Source organism: Lytechinus pictus, chromosome 16 (assembly GCF_037042905.1).
Source record: "Lytechinus pictus isolate F3 Inbred chromosome 16, Lp3.0, whole genome shotgun sequence".
NCBI lineage: Eukaryota > Metazoa > Echinodermata > Echinoidea > Temnopleuroida > Toxopneustidae > Lytechinus > Lytechinus pictus.
Window position 1 is genome coordinate 14,051,583 of NC_087260.1, and position 20,103 is coordinate 14,071,685.

The following is a 20,103-nucleotide window of genomic DNA, read 5'->3' on the forward strand; positions in this document are numbered from 1 at the left end:
AAATCAAGGAAAAAGTGTTAATGAAACACTCCCAGGGCAATGGAATTATATTTGATGAGGGAATCGACACGACATACAGGTGGTTGTATGGTCAGTTGAAATAAACGAACAATTTTAATTTCATTCTATTTTTGCATTCAGAAATCAATAGTACTGTGGTCGTAATAAAAGCAATGAAAATAAATGAAAATTATGTTATTCATCTAACAAAATTTAAAAAATCAGAGGAATGCAGGAGACCGCCATCGTGGGTATATTAAAACAGGTGATGTATCATAAAGTTACATAACCAAGATCTCTCTTTTTACGAGTGCTCTATCGTTTACCATCTTTTACCATTGTTAAAAAACTATTCGTAAAAAGAAATCATATTTGGGCCGCTTAACACCCTAACCACAGTAGCGCCGCCTCTATATAAATTCGTAGACATCATCAAAAGACGAATTCGCACTGCAAGGATATCATTACGCCTTTTGAACTCCGCCCAAATATGTGACGTCACATAAAACGTCGCATCAGGCATGTGAGGGATGGTGATATCATGCTATATTGTTATGCATATATATGAGTGGTAAATTATAGCTGCCTGGCATTCAAGTGATTGATTCTTCGTTTCTAGTTAGGAAAGGAAAATATGCTGCCCAAGAGGAATCTGGAAGACAGTCTTCAAGACGAGGAATTATCAAAGACATTGGTTTTCTTCCGCACTTTACGAATCAGCCTTGAATATTTTTTCCTCGCCTGATATCTTGGTTTTGTATCGACGATAGACATAAAAGAGGCGCTTATAAAATTTTACCAGGCCTTGAACATGTTGAAGGAACTCAATGGCATCATAAACGTGTCATCTTCTAGAATCCAATGCGAGTATTTATAAAACAACCTAATTAATCGATCATAAGACTGGATTGTTCCCAACAGGACATTGCCGCTGCAAATGTGCCCAGTCGACCTACTCCTTCAGATGACAATAAAGGACCAATTGTTACACTGCTCTTTCTCAGGCAAAGTATCATCCAGGCTTTAAATGGACATGGGATTGACAACGCCCTTCTTTTGATTTTCCCGTTTTCCGCTAACCAAAAGACGAGTGATTTCCAAAGAGGCTGAATCAGAAATGAAGCGATGAATGATCTTCAGTTCTGATAATTACTTCTGAAGGAACATAAACGTATCTTGATTACAGTGTGCCATCCGCCTGGGAATCTATTCCTATTCACTTGCTTCGAGTTATATTATGCTGATGAGAATCGTTCTCAAATTCTGAAAGGATAGATATCTTTATGAATAAATGTTATTTCGTCCCAACTTTGGATGTAGTTAGGGAGTGAATTGAAAAAGTGCTCCGTGACAACATTAACGATTAAAGAACGCATCCTTTAATTTGCCTGTTCGAATTTAACTACCATTTTAACGGGGAGAAGTTAGCGTGTTTCACAAAGAGTGAAGGAGACAAATGCACAACTCTTGAAGGAAATATACCTAAAACGGAACGCAGAGTATATTCTCAGTACATTACTTGTAAGATCCTGTATGTCGACCGAAGGCGACATGGTTTATATACAAGAGGTACATTTCAGTGATCTTTCTGCCATGACTGACGGAGATGGATGTCCGCCAGGGGTGGGTAATTATTCGAGCGTACGTTATGCAGACGAATATCTTTACCCATCTGGTGAGGCGGTCCTCATCACAATCGTCATGCCGATTATTTGGGTCATCGGCGCCATATCCAATATTGCCTTCATTTTCGTCGTAGCGCGCATCCGTCGCATGCGTACAGTCACCAACTTCTACCTTCTCAATCTGGCCGTCGCGGACATCATGTTTTTGTGTTTTGCAATTGGAGAAAAGTTGGGCCGTTATGTAGCGTCCCCGATTTACAATGATCAGTTCAACCTGAAGACAGTCGGGTGTGTGCTCGTCAACTTCTTCGTACAGCTCTCCTACTATGGCTCAATCTTTTTGGTTACTCTGGTAACCCTCGAGAAGTACTACGCAGTGTGTCGACCTGTCCAACACCGGCTTATCAGTGGGCACAAACGAACGATCCGGACCATAGCGGCGGCGTGGTTACTGGCAATTGCTTTCGCAGCAATCCTCATTCCATCGTGGGCAAACTGGACCCCGAGTTGTTTGAAGTGGCCGGATATTGAAAAGTACTACTCCTTACCAAACATATTCGCCACCTGCCGCCCAATATCTGTCACGTATGCTTATTTCAGCAACGGTATGCAAACAATCCCGTTTTTCGTCGTCTTGGTTCTTAACTTCCTTATGTATGTGTTTATCATACGCGCTGTTAATACGCGCGTAGTTGCACGCGAAAATTACCTTGCGTCATCTGTCGCGCGTAGTATCCGGATACGTAACCAGGTAGTGCGTATGCTCGTCGTAAATGGCATCATTTTCTTCATTTGCCTCGCTCCGCTACAGATCTTTTCGTTCGTCTCGATGATTATCGGCATATTGGAGGCCGTTACGGACAGTCGTTTCGTAATCAATCAGGAGGAACAGATTCTCTGGACATGCCGTATCTTCTCCTACATCAATTCGGCCATCAACCCATTCGTGTATACATTCATCAACCCGAGGTACCGACAGGCATTTATGGAGGCATTTGCATGTTGTCATTCACTAAAACGCCATCTGCTGAAGAAGGCAAAGGTCCAAGAGAATGGATCAAGTAATGTCAGCACGGATCAGACTGCCACCATGAAGCGAATACAAATCCGCAAGGAGTCAATGGCCACTACCGATTCCCAATTGTCGAAGAGTCGCACCCCATCGATCGTCGCAAACGACGTTGCAATTTGAATTAGATTCAGCTGCAGATTTTTAAATATTCCTTGAGGACTTGGGAGTAAACGTACGCACACGAATACACACTCGTCGATTAGTTCGACAAATGGTTGACTTACGCACTTCAGTGATAATGTAAAATTACGCGAATAGAAATTCAAAAAAAATTCATGCGGAGAGAGTAGTTTGTGTTGTAAATAAGGGTTTTGTTTTATTGTCATTTATGTGTAAACGAAAAAAAAATCAATTTCGGTCTCAGAATAAGCGAAAAAAATTCGTACAAACCACAACTTCGCGCGATTTTAGCATGTGATGCTTGGAAAGATGCTGCTGTTTATCAATGATGCACATGAAATTTGCATTAATGTCATGAGAAGTTCACACCAACTGCAATAGGGCTGCTTTAAGACTCAAACATTCGTCGTATAGGGCATAGGCGAATCCAGGGGGCGAGGGGCCTGCCTCCCCCCCCCCCCCCCCCCCCCCCTTATTGGCGGAGCAAGAAAAAAAATAAAAAAGGGGGGAAAGAAAAAAAAAGGAAAAAAGAAGAGAAAAAAGGGGGAAACATAAGAAGATGAAGACAAGTTAATAAAATAAGATGAGGGGATGACTTGGAAAATCGTTTTAACAATACTATATGTTAGGTGATTTACATATCTTGCTCAATTTGGAGCTTAAAATATCAAATTTTGAAGTCAATATACAAAGGAAATGATTTTTTTTTTAATTTACAAATTGATTTTTAAAAAGTGTTCTGTAAAAAATTCTGTTTTATGGCCAAGGCCAAGGCTTCAATACCCAAAGCATGGAAAGCCAATGCTAAGGCCAAGGCATAAAAACCCAAGGCCAAGGCCTGAAAACCTCAAAAGTTCAAGGCATTGCAAACTTTCGATATATGGAACAATGCGGCAGATATGGCACAAAGGGCAAAATGTTTAAAAGGTATGAGCGAGCAAAATTTTGACCAATGTTCATAGGCTTGCATTGGTTAGATGGGCTTGTGCCGATTGGTTGGTTGGCTTGATATGGTTGGTTAATTGGTTAATATCATATGGATACATGCTCTACAAGCAGGACTTTTAGTGGATCCCCTCGTTTCCAAGCAAGTTATTTTTAATACAATTGTACAAATTTCACAATTTGTCTGTATAGTTGTTTTGTAATTATTATTGATATGTATTTGTAATTATGCATTTGATGCATATTTGATTTGTAATTGCTTATGATGTACATGACCGAAGTTCAAAATGAACTTGTTTTTGTTTGGTTAGATGGGCTTGTTATGGTTGGTTGGGTATTATGATCATAGGGATCCACGCTCTACAAGTAGCTTTTTAGTGGGTCCCCTCATTTCCAACCAAACTATTAATACTTTTGTACAAATTTTTAAGTTTTGTCTGTAGTTTACTTGTAATTGCAATTAATATGTATTGGCATTTGTTTATGCGCATATGATGCATATTTAATTTGTATTTGGCTATGATGTACATGACGGATGTTGAAAATGAACTTGTTTTTGGTTGGTTGGATGGATGGGCTTTTCATGATTGGTTAGTTATGATCATAGGGATCCACGCTCTGTAAGCAGTTCTTTTAGAGGATCCCCTCATTTCCAACCAAGCTGTTGTTAATACTATTGTACAATTTTTTTACATTTTGTCTGTAGATGACTTGTAAATACAATTGATATGTATTGGCATTGTTTATGTATCATAATTGATGTACATTTGATTTATTGTGTATTTGGTAATGATGTACAAGACGAGCTTAAACTTGTTTGGTTGGTTACATGGGCTTGCATTGGCTGGTTAGATGGGCTTGATATGGTTGGTTGGCTGGGCTTGTTCTGGTTGACTAGATGGGCTTGTTATGGTTGGTTGGGCTTGATATGGTTGGTTGCTTGGGCATGTTTTGGTTGGTTGGATGGACTTGCATTGGTTGGTTGGATGGGCTTGTTATGGTTGGTTGGGTGTGCTTGATATGGTTGGTTGGGCTTGTTTTGGTTGGTTGGATGGGCTTGTTTTGGTTGGTTGGATGGGCTTGTGTTGGTGTTTGGCCTGATTACTGAGTCTTTTTTCTTACATCAGTCAAAGTTCAACACCAGGGGGAGGCACTTCATACTAATTATGTCAAGAAAATTGGGAGAGGGGAACCCAACTTTCAAAAGTCTCCTGGTTTGGAAGTCCGGCTGGATGTCATCCGGCAGGTTCCCCTTCCAAGAATTCATGTTCAGGTCTTGAAACCTCTTCCCCAATTGTATTACACTCACATGAAATAATCTTGAATTGAATAGATGATAAATGTAAATAGGGGAGTCCGCACCCCAGGAAAAACCTGTCCTGGGAACCTGTTTCGATCTCTTCCTTCTGGGAGGTCACGTGGCCCGGTTTCCCCCTTAAAATCTGGTTGATTGTGGCTTGATGAAAATTGTGTAGAAACTGTGTCCTTGTTAACAAATTGTAAATGTCGTTTTAATGATTCTGGGAAAATCCCCCATTGAGAGGCAATAAAAGTTGAGAAACGGCAATTTCATGTTCGATCTGTATTTATTCTCGCAATCTTTATCACAATCTATTATTACTATCACATTATCATTATTATTAAATTTGTCATTATCATCATTAGTCATGATTACAACACATTACCAATAATTAATGTTATTTTTCATCACTGCTGTTTTCTTTGTTACATATTTGATGGTAATTCTTAATAATGATAATAATTACAATTGATGGCACTGCTGCTGCTACTGCTGACTGGTAGTATTGACCATTGGTGTCATTAAAGATACAGAAAAATCGAAACATTTATAATTACTTATATGAAGCATTTTAAGGCTCAAAATCCTCATGGCCAAGACCAAGGCCGAGCATCAAGGCATTTTAGCTCGCGATTTGCGCTCGCATTGATTGTTGGAAATATATTCACTCATGCATCTTATTCATGATAACAACAAAAGTGCTTTAAATGTCCAGTCTTTTAGGCCATAACATTAACAGATTTCGCGCTCTTACATTAGGCTTATTAGATAAATAAATAAGATATTAATTTAATAATCAGTTTCTCCCTTTTTTCAGAATGGAATATCGAAAAGTTTTATCTCGCACTTAGCAAAAGGAATAGAAAGATAACGCCCATTTTCATATGATGACATAATGTTCTTAGAATGTCCCGGTCCTATGTCAAAACTCAAAGTAATAAATAATGAAACACTTTTTTTAATGTGATCCATATCCACCTCACAATTTTCCTACAAATTGCTTGAAATACAACAGAGTTTAAATTGACACTTTCCAGATCGGAATATCAAAATAGAAAAAAAAGTGGGTAAAACATTGAATTATTTGCTGCATACATGTGTATTACATCTATGTAACAAACTTATACAGCAAAATCCCTGTATATCTACTGCAACGTGGTGTCAACAAAAACACCATAAACTCTTATGTAAAAGAAAATTTTGTTTTCTAAGTATTGTATGTGTAAAGCAAACAATATCGCCTACGCTTGCAAGATGTCAAAACAATCATCATAATGCTGTCAATTTATTATTGATAATATTTCTGAAGAGTAAAGAAAATCGCTTATTGCATACATGTAGGCGTGCAGATGCGTCCATTCCTCTGTACGCAATTAAAGGGGAAGTTCACCCTGACAAAAATGTATTGAATAAATAGCTGAAAAATAATAACAAATGCTGCCAAAAGCTTGATAAAAGTCCATCAAAGAATATCAAAATTATTAGAATTTCAATTACTTGATTTGTAACGTCATATGCGAGCAACTTTCCTCCATATCGTATGGTAAAAAATCAAGGAAATTTCATTTTCTCAGAAAATTGAGAATGTTTTTTTTTTTGTACCTTTAGTATATCAATACACAAATCATTTCACATCCGTTCCTAACCTGAAGAAAACAAAAATAAGTAATCACGAACCATTAAGAATGAAATTTATGCATTCTATATTTCATAACATATGGAACACATACTCGTTTATGACCTCACAAATCCAAAATTTAAAATTCTAATCACTTTTTTATCTTTTAAGTTTCCTCAAACCTTAATCAATATATTTTTTTTCTCATTATTTTACAACAGGGTGAACTTCCCCTTAAAATACTTGGCTGTCAAACGTTCTTATAAGTGACAGGGGGGAACATATTGAATATGTCAATCTTTTCCGTTTTAATGTTAACAGATAACGTGTGATATTGCAATCCTTGTTTCCAAGCAATGAATAAAAATTGGCCACTTGAAATGAAAGATTACTTCCTCATACTTGTTTATTATTACTGTACGATAATAATAGAAAAACATAAGCAGCGTCTACAGGCGGTCACAGCGACGCTACAATCAAAGTTTACACACGTGTCCGCATGCTGCCGGAGGGGGCAGGGGCAGCCCCCCCCCCCTCAGAAATTGTGAAAACTTACATACTTTTACTGAAAGTTTTCACAAACTCCACCAAAAGTATGCACGAAAACGCCCTAATGACAAACAAGGTCGCTTCGCTCCGCCGCTTTCGAGTTTCTTTTTTTTTATCCGCCTTCTCCTCCCGTAAACATTTCTGCGTATGGCAATGTTTACACCGAATGGATAACTTCCCGTTAAGCTCTCCTATTCCTCAAGTCAACTTTCAGCAATAGTTTGGTTTTAATAAAGAGAGGACAATCAAACAAGCATAACAGAAGATATCATCAAAATTAGATGTTAAGATAGTTCTCGAATTTATCTTAATTTCACAAAACAATTAATATATGCTCATCCTGGTTTGTATGCAAATGAGACCGGGGACTGATGACATGCACCACCCACTAACTGTTTATTTTGTATTTCATTTCATGAAATATCTCAAATTTTCCTCATTATAATGTGAAACGGTTTTATTCCTCCTTGAATATGCGAGATTACAATTGGTTCAACCTATTGTTAATCATGAAGATGCTTCGTGACTGTCAAATCTGGAAAACTTGAAATAATTTGAATTTCTTATAATGAAATACCAAATAAATGGTAAAATTATCAACTCCCTCATTTGCATAAAACTGTAATTTGTGTTTTATTGTTATTTGTAAAATTAGTGAAAATTAAAAATATCACTTTCATGACAAATCCAAGATGGCCGCCAAAATTGCCAATTTTCAAATACATGGGACTCTATGCATGGGACACGGTTTGGCAAAGGGATCATCAAGATTCATTAACTAGACACTTCAGGCAATACAAAAAAAGTTGGTTAAAAAATATATCCCGATGGTATCCGGGAATCCTCATTTCCGACTCAACTATTTGTAAGACGGAGCCCTGGTTTCGGGTCTAATAACGTGCTTCTCTACACTCTTAAAAAAGAAGTTTTACCCAACACTGGGTAAAATGAGAACAAGCACGTTGGTTGGGTAAATTTTACGCAATGTTGCGTTGAAATAGCCCAATATGGGGTAACAAAAAAATACCCAGCAAACATGCATGTTCCCTTTCTACCCAATATTGGGTTTTAAAAAAAACCCAGCAAACATGCATGTTCCCTTTCTACCCAATATTGGGTAAGATTTTACTCAGTGCTTTGAGAGTGTATAATTATTCATCCATCATTGTCTCTCGCAATGCTGAAGCTCATTCAACTAATCTTTAATATTCTTACAAAAAGTCATATATTTTTTGTACCTCAACCTGAGTACAATACAGGTAGGTCATTCGAAACGTGATTGTAGAAATTCTTCAAAACAAAACAAAAATCATTCGTATACATTGATATTGAGTTAAATATAATAAATAATCAGGTAACAGTGTCATACATCCATTTTTTTATACTTCAAAATAACCACGATAACGGAAAGCAGTTTGTTTCCAAAAGTTACCAATAAGATGCCAGAAACAACAGAGTACCGATGTGTGATGTCATCAATTTCCACTTTTTGCATATCAGCGTTTTTTATACCATATTTTGGTAGGGCATGATGAAACATCCCCACAACCCAAATTTGGTGAAAATCGGTCTATGGGTCACCAAGATATGACCTCATGAATACATAATTAGCCCCGTTAAAATCAATGTATTACTGTATTTGCCTGGTTCCTAACATTTAGAACCAGGCCAACAATACATTGACTTCATTGGGGCTAAGTATGTGTACTGTGTACATGAGGTCATATCTAAGGCCCCCATGGACCGATTCCCACCAAATTTTGGTAGTGGGTTTTTTTCATCATGATCTACCAAAATATGGTATCAAAAACGCTGAAATGCTAAAACATCTTTTTGTGACGTCATCACTTCGGTACTCTTTTTATTATAAATAAAATAATCGAGATTAAGAAACACAATGTTGACCTATTTTCAAAAATGAAAAGAAAGAAAATGGGGAAAACATTCCTATACATTTATTTTCATTGATAGAATTACTTCTTTTTTTCAGAACGAATTGTAAAGCCAGAGGTGGCGCCAGGATATTTTGATAGGAGAGGACAAAGACCTATATTATTTTTTTCTGAATTGAATTCCAGGGGTAATAGAGAGTAGTATGACCTAATATAATAATGATAGAACAGCTTTTGTATAGCGCATTACACCTTACAAAAGTCTCAATGCGCTTTAGGAAAAGGAAAAGATGAGGGAAAGCTAATGGCAATGCTTTGTTAATATTCTTTTCAGTTAAATAAATATGTTTTCAATGCAGATTTAAATTGTCCAATTGTATCAACTTGCCTTAATTGTGTGGGATAATATTCCAGAGTTCCGGCGCTGCATGCGCAAACCCCCAATCGCCATAAAACTTTGTCTTAACAACAGGTACGTTATATAAATCCTTATGAAGTGATCTAAGATTTCGAACAGGTTCCTAACGACCTAAACCTCGCTTTGTTACTCTCTTCTATCTTCTCTAATGATTCTTCATTTCTTTACATTCTCATCTCCTTTTTCAATACTCAAGATTTCATAGGGCGATCGTCACCTACCCTACCCCCCCCCCCCGTAGCACCGCCAATTTTTACAAAGTATCTTAAAATGAATATCATAGTCAGTGTCAAGAATTTAGTAACCAAAGGCCAAATTCTTTCAGCTTCTTTTTCTTTCCATCATGACGCCCAAGATGATTCCCGTGAGCAACATAAACCTCATTTTTGTGAAGCGCGAGCCATGCCCTATCGAAGTAGTGCTTGCCAGTCGGGAATTTTTCAAAGCTCATCCTTTTGATCGGAATATCCGGAAAGAGGGGCAGGACTTTCGTCAAAGCAACCTGATCCGACTCCAATGTCCTTCCCCGTTGATTTTCCAATCGCTTGACCCATTCCTTAACCATGGCAATAACATCAGAGTTTGACTTCATGTACATGAAACACGGACATGGCATGTGGTTTTCGTAACCTTCCGCAAGCCACATGTCGTAGAGGGCGTACTCCCCAAGGATCAGATCGAGCGGGTTCTTGATCCAGACCGTGTCAACATCCACCAGCAACACGTCATGACCTTGCTCTAGCAAGGTCCTGATGTACACGGTCCTGCGACGAATCAGTTCCTGGTACATCATGACAGGTCCGTAGCGCCGGGTGAAGTTGAAGGCATACTGCTTCTGATAAAGCACTCGGAATTCCCTGTTGGCTCTGATACTGAAATACTTGTAGGTGTCCTTGTCTTCTGCCACCACAGTAACGTTGTAGCGGATTCCCAGACGTCGGAGACTCTCCAGCCAGTTCTCAGCGATGTCGACAAACTCTGCATTCACTGATGTAAGTATCACAAACTTGTTGTGTATGCCTACAGGCGATGCACCAACTTTCATCGTTGCCTCGGCCTTATCTAGGGTTGGTCGTTTTTGTATCTGAGAATCGACGATGTCTTTGAACTTCTGAAGATTATGACCTGCCAATGCATTGCCATTTCCATCTTGAACACGCGTCTGGCTACGACCATGGCCAGCTGCGTTCTGAATGAGAAGTTGGTAATTGCCTATAGAGGGCGGGCTATTTTTCCCATCGTCCGACTGGAAGGGACCTGCCAGTAAAGTAAAGAAGACAACGTTAGAGAGAGTGAGTGAGAGAAAGAGTGGGAGAGAAAAACCTGTTCAAAGGACCAACGATCCCTGAGACAAAATTGTTGAAGAGCATCATCAAAGCATTTAACCATGGACCTACTAAGTAAGTCCATGCATAATGCATTAAAGGAGAAATATATTGATTATGAATATGGCCTTATTATATATCAGTGGAAAGGTAATGATGTGAGGATTACCATTAGGTCATTCAAAAATAACGAAAATAATACATAAGGTGGAAATCGCCAATTAAAAAGCGCTAAAATGCCTCTCCGAAATATGCCTCGCATCGGTCTCTGAATTGACTCGAATTTGATGACGTCACTGTCTGTACGAGAGGCGTGATTGGCTCTCCAACGTGAAGCTCCACTTGCATGCAAAACTTGTTGCGAGGGTACGTTTTCTCCACACTGACACTGAATACTTCGATCATGAAATGAAAGAAAACCCAGAAATTTATCTAGATTTGGATTTTCAAATTGATGATTATGAAGATGAAGAGAATGATGATAAAGTTTCTAAATCTAGAAAAACACAGTGACGTGGATGGTGGTAAATTAAGGGAATTACGCCGGTGATGATGAGTAAGACAATTCAACTTGCAAGCCGATTCGCTACCAACGCATGCAGCTGCTAGCTGCACCGCGGGTCAAATCCATGAAAATGAATTCCATGCAGCATGACCACATCCAGACAGAGTCTCTTTCCTCTATCAACAACATAATGAGAAGGAAAATAATAAAATAACTGTACTTACAAATAAGTGAATATATCCGAACCTATAGGCTGAAGGTAAATCAACTCGAGGAATAGCAGCAGACGATATGCACCGACGATGAACTTCACGTGGCTGGAAGATAAAATTTATATCTCATTATTTTTGACTAAATTACGAAACTCGGAGAATTAGTATTCTACATAAAAATTAAGTAACACCTGGTACTATTTTTTGAATTACGATAAAATATTTTTGAAGCAAAGAAATTGAGGTAAATTGAAATAAGATATAAAGGACCATCCACTTAGCCGCATGCGATTGTAGACAAACAATCAAAAGCACATGGCCAGCTTGCTCCACTGAACTGAAAATTCGTATTTTAGACGGGTCAATATACGACCAAAAATAGCCTTACCCGGAACAAATTGCAACAAATGATTTTTCAACGGTATTTTGTACTATTTGACCTCAGGAATCACATACTAAAAATCTACCAAAATCCGCATCCGGGAAAGTGGTTATTTTTAAGATGGCGTCCAAGATGGCCGCCATTCACTGAAAATGGATACAACTGACACATTATCCACCCTAGAATCCTATTTCGGTTCATATTCCATGGTCTGGGGGTCCAAAAATTAATTTAGGCTAGAATGCATTATAAGTCCTCCAGTGTACCAGGCAAATCCAAGATGGCGCCCAAAATGGCTGCCGTAGGCTGAAAATCCACAATTCATCTAAATTTGTTTTTTTATTCAATGGTTTTGAGGGTGAAATAGTACATTGAAACAAGTTACAAGGACAGCCAGTGGTCTGGTGTGTCCAAAAATCCAAGATAGCTTCCAAAAATGGAGTTTAAAATGGCTGTTGATAATTAAAATGGACATAGTTCATTTCATATCCGCCTGGGACATAATGATTTTGGTGTCTAGACCATGATTTCAATGGTCAAATAAGACATTGGGACAAGTTACAAGGACAGTCAGTGGTCCAGTATGTTCAAAAATCCAAGATGGCTTCCAAAAATGGAGTCGAAAATTGCTGTTGCTCCTTAAAAAAAACCCATAGTTTGCTCAATGTCCAGAAATATGATTTTTGTGTATATACCATGGTTAAATGGTTCAAATAATACATTGGGACAAGTTACAAGGAAAGTCAGTTGTCTGGTATGTCCAAAAATCGAAGATGTCGTCCATAAATTGGTCTGAGAATATGCTGCTGATACTTAAAGCGGACAAAGCTCCTTTCATATCGGCCTGGAAATGTGATTTTGGTGTCTAAACCACTAGTTTCAAGGATCAATTAATACATTTGGGCAAGTTATAAGGACAGTCAGTGGCCTGGTCGGTCAAAAAATCTAAGTTGGCTCCCAAAAATTGATTCTAAATTGACTGCTGCTACTTAAAGCGGACATAGCTTATTTCATATCAGCATGGGAGATGCGATTTTGGTGTCTAAACTACTGGTTTAAGGGCCAAAATAATACATTAGGACAGGTTTTAAGGCCAGTCAGTGGTCTGGTATGACCAAAAATCTAATATGTCTTCCAAAACTTGATTCTAAAATGGCTGTTGATACATAAAAGTGGCATAGCTCATTTAAATCCGCCTGTGAGATATGATTTCGGTGTCTTAACTATGGTTTCAATGGTCAAATTATATATTAGGACAAGACAATGGCAGTCAGTGGTCTAGTATGTCCAAAATTACAAGATGGCTTCCAAAAATGGAGTAAAAAATGTCTGATGTGTTAAAAGCATGGTTTAAAAGGGTCAAGTAATACACTAGGGTAAGTTACAAGACCAGTCAGTTGTCTGTATGTTAAAAAAAATCCAAGATTACTTCAAAAAATTGGGGTGTAAATTGACTGTTGCTACTTAAAAGTATGCATAGTTTATTATAAATACACCTTGGAGGTATGATTTTGCTGTCTATACTAGAGTTGACAGGGTCAAGTAATACATTGGGTTAAATTGAAAGGACAGTCAGGTGTCAGGTATGTCCAAAAATCACAGATGGCTTTAAGAATGGGGTCTTAAATGACTGCTGTTACTTAAAAGTGGATGTAGAACATTATGAATACACCTTGAGGATATTATTTTGGTGTCTACACTAGGGTTTCAAGGGCCAAACAATACTTCGGGACTGGTTAACATGATATGCAGCTATCCATTTTGCCTTAAAATCCAAGTTGGCTTAAAAATGGGTTCTAAAGTGACTACTGTTACATAAAATATATACCTGTTAGAAATAATCTTGGTGCCTACACTTAAATGCATGGGGACAAGTAATCATATTGTTTCATGAGTTGGTAACAGCACCCATTTTGATGAAATTTTAGAATCCATCATGGATTCTTTGACAAAATGGAGTACTAACCGTCCTTGTTACTTGTCCGAATGTATTATTTGACCCTTCATACCACAATTTGGACACCAACATTATTTCTTGCAGATGAATATTGTAGAACTCTGACCACTATTGAATGATATGAATCGTTTTAAATTCCTTTTTTAAAAACCCTCTTGTGTTTAAGGCGAATTGAACAACTGCATATCAATGTAACCAGTCCAAACGTATTACTTTAACCATGAAACCATAGTGTGGACACCGAAATCATATCTCCTAGGTGGATTTTAAATGAACTATGTCCATTTTTAAAGTAACAGCAGTCATTTTAGACTCCGATTTTTGGAAGCTTTCTTAGATGTTCGACATACTGGACCACTGACTGTCCTTGTAACTAATTTTCTGCTTTTGAAACCATGATATAGGCAAAAAAATAATATGCCCTTGACGAATAAAACATGAACTATGTCCATTTTTAAATACCATCGCGGCTAATTGATACTATTTTTTAAGCCACCGTGGACTTTTGGACATACTTGACCACCAATCGTCCTTGTAATTTATCCCAATTTATTATTTGACACATTTAACCATGGTATAGAGACAAAAAATCATATTCCCGCGGATATTGAACAAACTATGTTGGTTTTTTTTTAAGTAGCAACAGCATTTTTTTACTCCATTTTTTGAAGCCATCTTGGATTTTTGAACATACCGGACCACTGACTGTCCTTGTAACTTGTCTCAATGTATTATTTGACCATTGAAACCATGGACTAGACACCAAAATCACATCTCTCAGGTGGATTTGATATGAGCTATGTCCATTTTAAGGATTAACAGCCATTTTAAACTCAATTTTTTGAAGCCATCTTGTATTTTTGGACACACCAGACCACTGGCTGTCCTTGTAACTTGTCCCGACGTTCTACTTCATCATTAAAACAATCGAATGGAAACCAAATTAAAGCCACTTAAGTGATAGATGAATTGAAGATTTTTTAGATTACGGCAGCCATTTTGGGCGCCATCTTGGATTTTCCTGGTACCCTGGAGTGCTAATATTCACTCTAACTTGTATAAATAAATTATTTTACCCATTGGACCATGGAATATGAACCCAAATAGGATTCTAGGGTGGATAATGAGTGAGTTATATCCATTATTAGTGAATTGCGGCCATCTTGGACGCCATCTTGAAAATAACCACTTTCCCGGATGCGGATTTTGGTAGATTTTTAGTATGTTATTCCTGAGGTCAAATAGTACAAAATACAGCTGAAAAATCATTTGTTGCAATTTGTTCCGGGTCAAACCATATATTGACCCGTCTATTTTCAGTTCAGTGGCTTGCTCGCCCATAGAGTTGGAGCGTAGCTTTATCCAACTCTATGTGCTCGCCTTGCTGATTGTTTACAATCGAATGCGAGCTAGGCGGCTGATCTTTTATATCTAATTTTAATTTACCTCATTTTCTTTGCTTCAAAAAGGTTTTATCGTAATTCAAAAAATAGTACCAGGTGTTACTTAATTTTTATGTAGAATACTAATTCTCCGAGTTTCGTAATTTAGTCAAAATAATGAGATAGAAATTTTATCTAACAGAACGAGTGACAATCTCCCAGCCACGTGAAATTCATCGTCGGTGCATATCGTCTGCTGTTATTCCTTGAGTTGATTTACCTTCAGCCTAGGTTCGGATATATTAACTTGTTTGTAAGTACAATTATATCATTATTTTCATTCTCATTATGTTGTTGATAGAGGAAAGAGACTCTGTCTGGATGTGGTCGTGATGGAATTCATTTTCATGGATTTGACCAGCGGTGCAGCTATCAGCTGCATGTGTTGGTAGCGAATCGGCATGCAAGTTGAATTGTCCGACTCATAATCACCGGCGTAATTCCCCTAATGTATACCTCTATCCACGTCACTTTGTTTTTCTAGAGCTAGAAACTTCATCATCATTCTCTTCATCTTCATAATCATCAATTTGAAAATCCAAATCTAGATAAAATTCTGGGTTTTCTTTCATTTCGAGATCGAAGTATTCAGTGACAATGTGGAGAAAACGTACCCTCGCAACAGGTTTTGCATGCAAGTGGAGCTTCACGTTGGAGAGCCAATCACGCCTCTCGTACAGAAAGTGACGTCATAAAAAAATCCCCAATTTCGCGGACGTAATTCTGCGTGTTTAAAGCATTCAGAGAGAGAACTTTAAACTATCAATTAACTGAGTTCCATCGGTCTCCATGATAAATGATTTACACCATCGTGTTCTCCTTATTTTCTCCTTTAATTTGATATATGATTCTCCATTTTTGCGATTTTCAATATAGTTCTACTTTAAGCATACGACTTTTACTTCATTTTGAAGACCCGGGCAAAAAAAATACATAATAAAAAAATGGGTTCTCCATGAGGAAATATAACACGGTCGACAATGGATATGATGGCATTAAAATGGGTCGACATTTTTTCCTCGAGAATCTAGCAAGGAAAAAAAGATTATCAACTCTAAAGACGGTTGAATGGGGTGATCCTTCTTACGTGTTCGCGCCCTCTTTATATTCCGTATCGACAATCCCATATTTGCTGTTTGCCTTACAACAAAAGCCTAAGCTTCCTTTCTTGTTTTCCCAAGTGACTGTTGATAGAGTTGACATAGCATTTGCATTATGTTTGAGAAAGGAGGAGTCTTCTCCTTTTCTCAGATCCATTTTCTTCTAGTATTGTGGAAAGTGATACAAGATTCAATTTTTTATTTCTACTGAAAGTTCTGGGCCAAGAGTGAGTTATTGAGTCAGGGAGTTGAGGGCTCTTCACATTATGAGAACATACGTTTCGAAGAAAAATTTGTCGAGTAATACAATTTAAATACTTTTTAACATTTATCATGTTTTCTTTTGTAACGTTTTATTGGACTCATATTCTTTCATAAGCCTGTTGAAATCATTATAAATGGCGGATAAAGAAAATAGTAATCATTACAATGGTGGGGGAAATATTACATGTCATTACGCCAAGAGATTGGAAAAGGAGATTAAGGAACATGTCATAAATCTCGCAAAGGAAATACTACAATGATTAAGATTTACTAAAAGTTTGTTTTTTCAGCGGTATTGTAAATTATCGGACTGTTCCACCTTATTACTGGTAATGATCGATTCGATGTCGGAGCTGAATTAAAAAGCAATATGACATTAAAAAAATATCGAAATTATTTTTCATAAAAAATGAGCGAAGTATTATAATACTTTCCATTTGATATTTCAACACTAGGCCAGCCTATTTAGTTTCAGGTTCAAACTCCATGGTGCATATTAAACCTGAGGGAGTATGATTCTCATGGCACCGATTGATTCAGACGGGTAGCGTGACTTCATGCAGGGATAGAAAGGAAATGCTACCCCCCCCCCCCCATCGAAAAATAAAAACACAAAAAACTTGAAAATGGAAAGATTGTTAAAGCACATTAAACCAGTGAGAACACAGAGAAGATATGGGCAGACGACAAGGGCGTGGCCCTTACCTCACATACCAACCTCGCTCCTTCCTCCTCATTGGTGGAAGTGTCGAGGCATGTCACCCCTTTGGTATCTGAAGCCCGTTGCAGAAAGACTTGCAATCAAACGTAACTTATAAAAACTTGACTTTAAACCAATGGGATACACGGTGGTTAGTGACTTGCAAATGATTTTTAGATGTTTTTTTAACGCAACTCTTTCTGCAACAGGCCCCTGGACTAGCATTTTGCCATCGAGAACATTCTGTGAAAATATTCGATCCGAATAAAGAATTATCTATTTAGTCACTGGTTCTTGAGCTCAGAATCTATCATGAGCTGATGGTGCCTATGGTAATGTTGTGCCCTTCCCAATGGCCCTCCCTATATTATACGAATATAGATCGGGGGGGATACACGGGGATTGGGCGGGGCCCTGGGAACGATATTTTAACTGGGGTGCTGATGTAAATTTGACAAGCAAAAGAAGAAAAAAATCACTAAAAAATGAAATTCATTTTGGTCCCGAGAAATTTGACAAACAAAAAAGGGGGCATTTTTGTGTTACATTTATCAATTTCTCACACCTACTAGAAATTCAGGGGGTGTTGCCAATGGAGAATAATACACGTAGCACCCCCAGCACCCCCGCTTCCCATGGCCATGTCCACTTTCATTATTTTTTTGAGTTGAATTGCAATTTCCAACTCCTGGATTATGAAATAGGATTCATTCCTCATTATAAATATGCGCATAATTGTAAAATAACTTATCTGTTGGTGAATATGATTGTGTTCGATCAAAAATTAACCCCAAATTTTGATGATTCTAACCAATAATTTTGTGAACTGAGCATTTCCATGTTTTTTAGGGAGTTGAACGCACATTCACCAACAATATTGATAATTTTAAACAATCCTTTTGAGAATTTATGAGCTTCATTTATTTCAATTGTTTCATTACACGCATATTAAGCGGTACATGACTTGTGAGGAGAGGCTACCGAACATCCCCTTTTGCTTTTCGAAAATGAAAAGGTGAAAAGAATGTGGAGGAAAAAAGTGAAAAATTTGAAAAGCAATTTGCTGCGATCTATTCCAGTTGATTTTTTTGGCCACGTTAATTTCCCCTTACCACTTGAGATATCCCGATTCCGCCCCTTATTATAAAAGTTTTTTTGCACATTTATGTGACAATATAGTTATATAATTGAATTAGAAAAGATGAGGGGCATGGCGTTATATCACCATTTTTTAAATTACACATTCATTGTGATGTCATATTATAACTGTTTCACTGAAATAATGCATAAGTTAAGACCACAAAACTTAGCACAAACACTTTTTTTTCCATATATAAATCGAACCTGACATTACCTGGAGTTATTTTTGATTGACTCATGTATGTAATTGTCCCGATGATGACCACTGAGACGAGGACCTGGACGATCAGCAGGATGCAGAACTGAGAAGAAACTGATAATTCAACCTTCGGCATCGTATTCGTTGGCGTTGTCGAAAGGGAGGCAGAATTCAATTTTTTAAAGAGATGCTGTTTCTTATGCTTACAACAGGCAGGCAAACAAGTCAAGGGGCTAAACCACTCATTCGTCTATCGAAATTTGACGGTGATGACGATGGGGATGATGATGACGACAATTACTGCTATGGCGGCAAAGGCGGTGCCGGATGATGATGATGGCGACGACGATGTGTCGGCGATGCTGACCATTCGAGAATGGAGTGACGATGATACAGATAAGTTGCAGTCAATGAATTACCATCAAAATCCAATAAAATTATTGTATATACATTCTCCCACAAGATGGAATTAAAACTGAAGGTAATATATCTTGATCAGTGATAACATTGCTAGTCACCATTGTAGTCCGTGGAGCAGACAGCCTTGCATCTGGCGAGATTTGGCAAAAAGCTATATACAGGGCAGCTTCGTAGACCATTTTCCTTTCTTATAAGTTTAAGATATTATATTTGATAGGTAGGCCTAATGAGTTTCTTAACACATGTCGTATTTTTTGCTTCCCATATTTTACCAGTAATTCCTCATAACTCCAGAAACAACGTGATAAAAGCACTACCTTATGTCAACCACACACATGTGATGTAAGTGAATGGACTCAATTGGTATTTTTACTTCATAAAACTTCCTTCTGCCTTTATTATGCCCTTATATAGCCTTATGTAAGGCGCATCTTGCAATCTTCAAAGATAGAAAATATTTTCCTGCGATTGAATTATCATAATTCAACGGATTTAAATCATGATTTTTATTTCATTCAGCTACCAGAGATTCATACTCTTGAAATATTTTTGAAAATTGTGTATCATATTTTCATTGCAAGCAAATGAAAGATAGCAGTTTGGTTGGAAACTAATGTTTACTTTTCTGCCTCAGAGTCAACTTTCATTCGTGGACAGCCTTCGTTTCTTTGCTCAAGACTCGCACCGATTACATAATACTCGTTCTCCAAACGACGCGCATAGAACCACACAGTGCAGTTCAAACACTCAAAAAGAACCAACGTCTCTCTCGATGGTTAAAAACAATTAAATGTGTTCTTTTATCAAAACCTTTTAAGCAAATTTTTTTTTCCTTTCTCAGGAAGAATGCAAAGCCCCCTTTTCACTTGAATTTAAGTGGTTGATAAACTTCCAACCTTATTTGTTTGGCCTAATTTG

The 20,103-nt window shown here is 37.6% G+C and overlaps 2 protein-coding genes across 2 annotated transcripts; one reads left to right on the forward strand and one right to left on the reverse strand.

Moving 5' to 3' along the window:
- The first annotated feature begins 594 nt into the window (after nucleotides 1-594).
- LOC129279047 (cholecystokinin receptor type A-like) lies at nucleotides 595-5,321 on the forward strand. Its single transcript, XM_054915157.2, has one exon. The coding sequence runs from the start codon at nucleotides 1,534-1,536 to the stop codon at nucleotides 2,815-2,817; it is 1,284 nt and encodes a 427-aa protein (XP_054771132.2). The 5' UTR covers nucleotides 595-1,533; the 3' UTR covers nucleotides 2,818-5,321.
- Nucleotides 5,322-7,509: 2,188 nt separating this feature from the next.
- LOC129278489 (uncharacterized) lies at nucleotides 7,510-19,547 on the reverse strand. Its single transcript, XM_054914636.2, has 2 exons — nucleotides 18,781-19,547; nucleotides 7,510-10,796 (listed from the first exon to the last, which is right to left on the reverse strand). Exons 1-2 carry the CDS (start codon nucleotides 18,899-18,901, stop codon nucleotides 9,829-9,831), a joined length of 1,089 nt encoding a protein of 362 aa, XP_054770611.2. The 5' UTR covers nucleotides 18,902-19,547; the 3' UTR covers nucleotides 7,510-9,828.
- Between the last annotated feature and the right edge of the window lie 556 nt (nucleotides 19,548-20,103).

Coding starts and splice junctions, on each gene's coding strand:
- LOC129279047 (XM_054915157.2), top strand. CDS start 1,534: ATGTCGACCGAAGGCGACATGGTTTATATACAAGAGGTACATTTCAGT.
- LOC129278489 (XM_054914636.2), bottom strand. CDS start 18,901: ATGCCGAAGGTTGAATTATCAGTTTCTTCTCAGTTCTGCATCCTGCTG. Junction 10,797..18,780: donor TCAATCAAAAATAACTCCAG/GTAATGTCAGGT, acceptor CTTTACTGGCAG/GTCCCTTCCAGTCGGACGAT.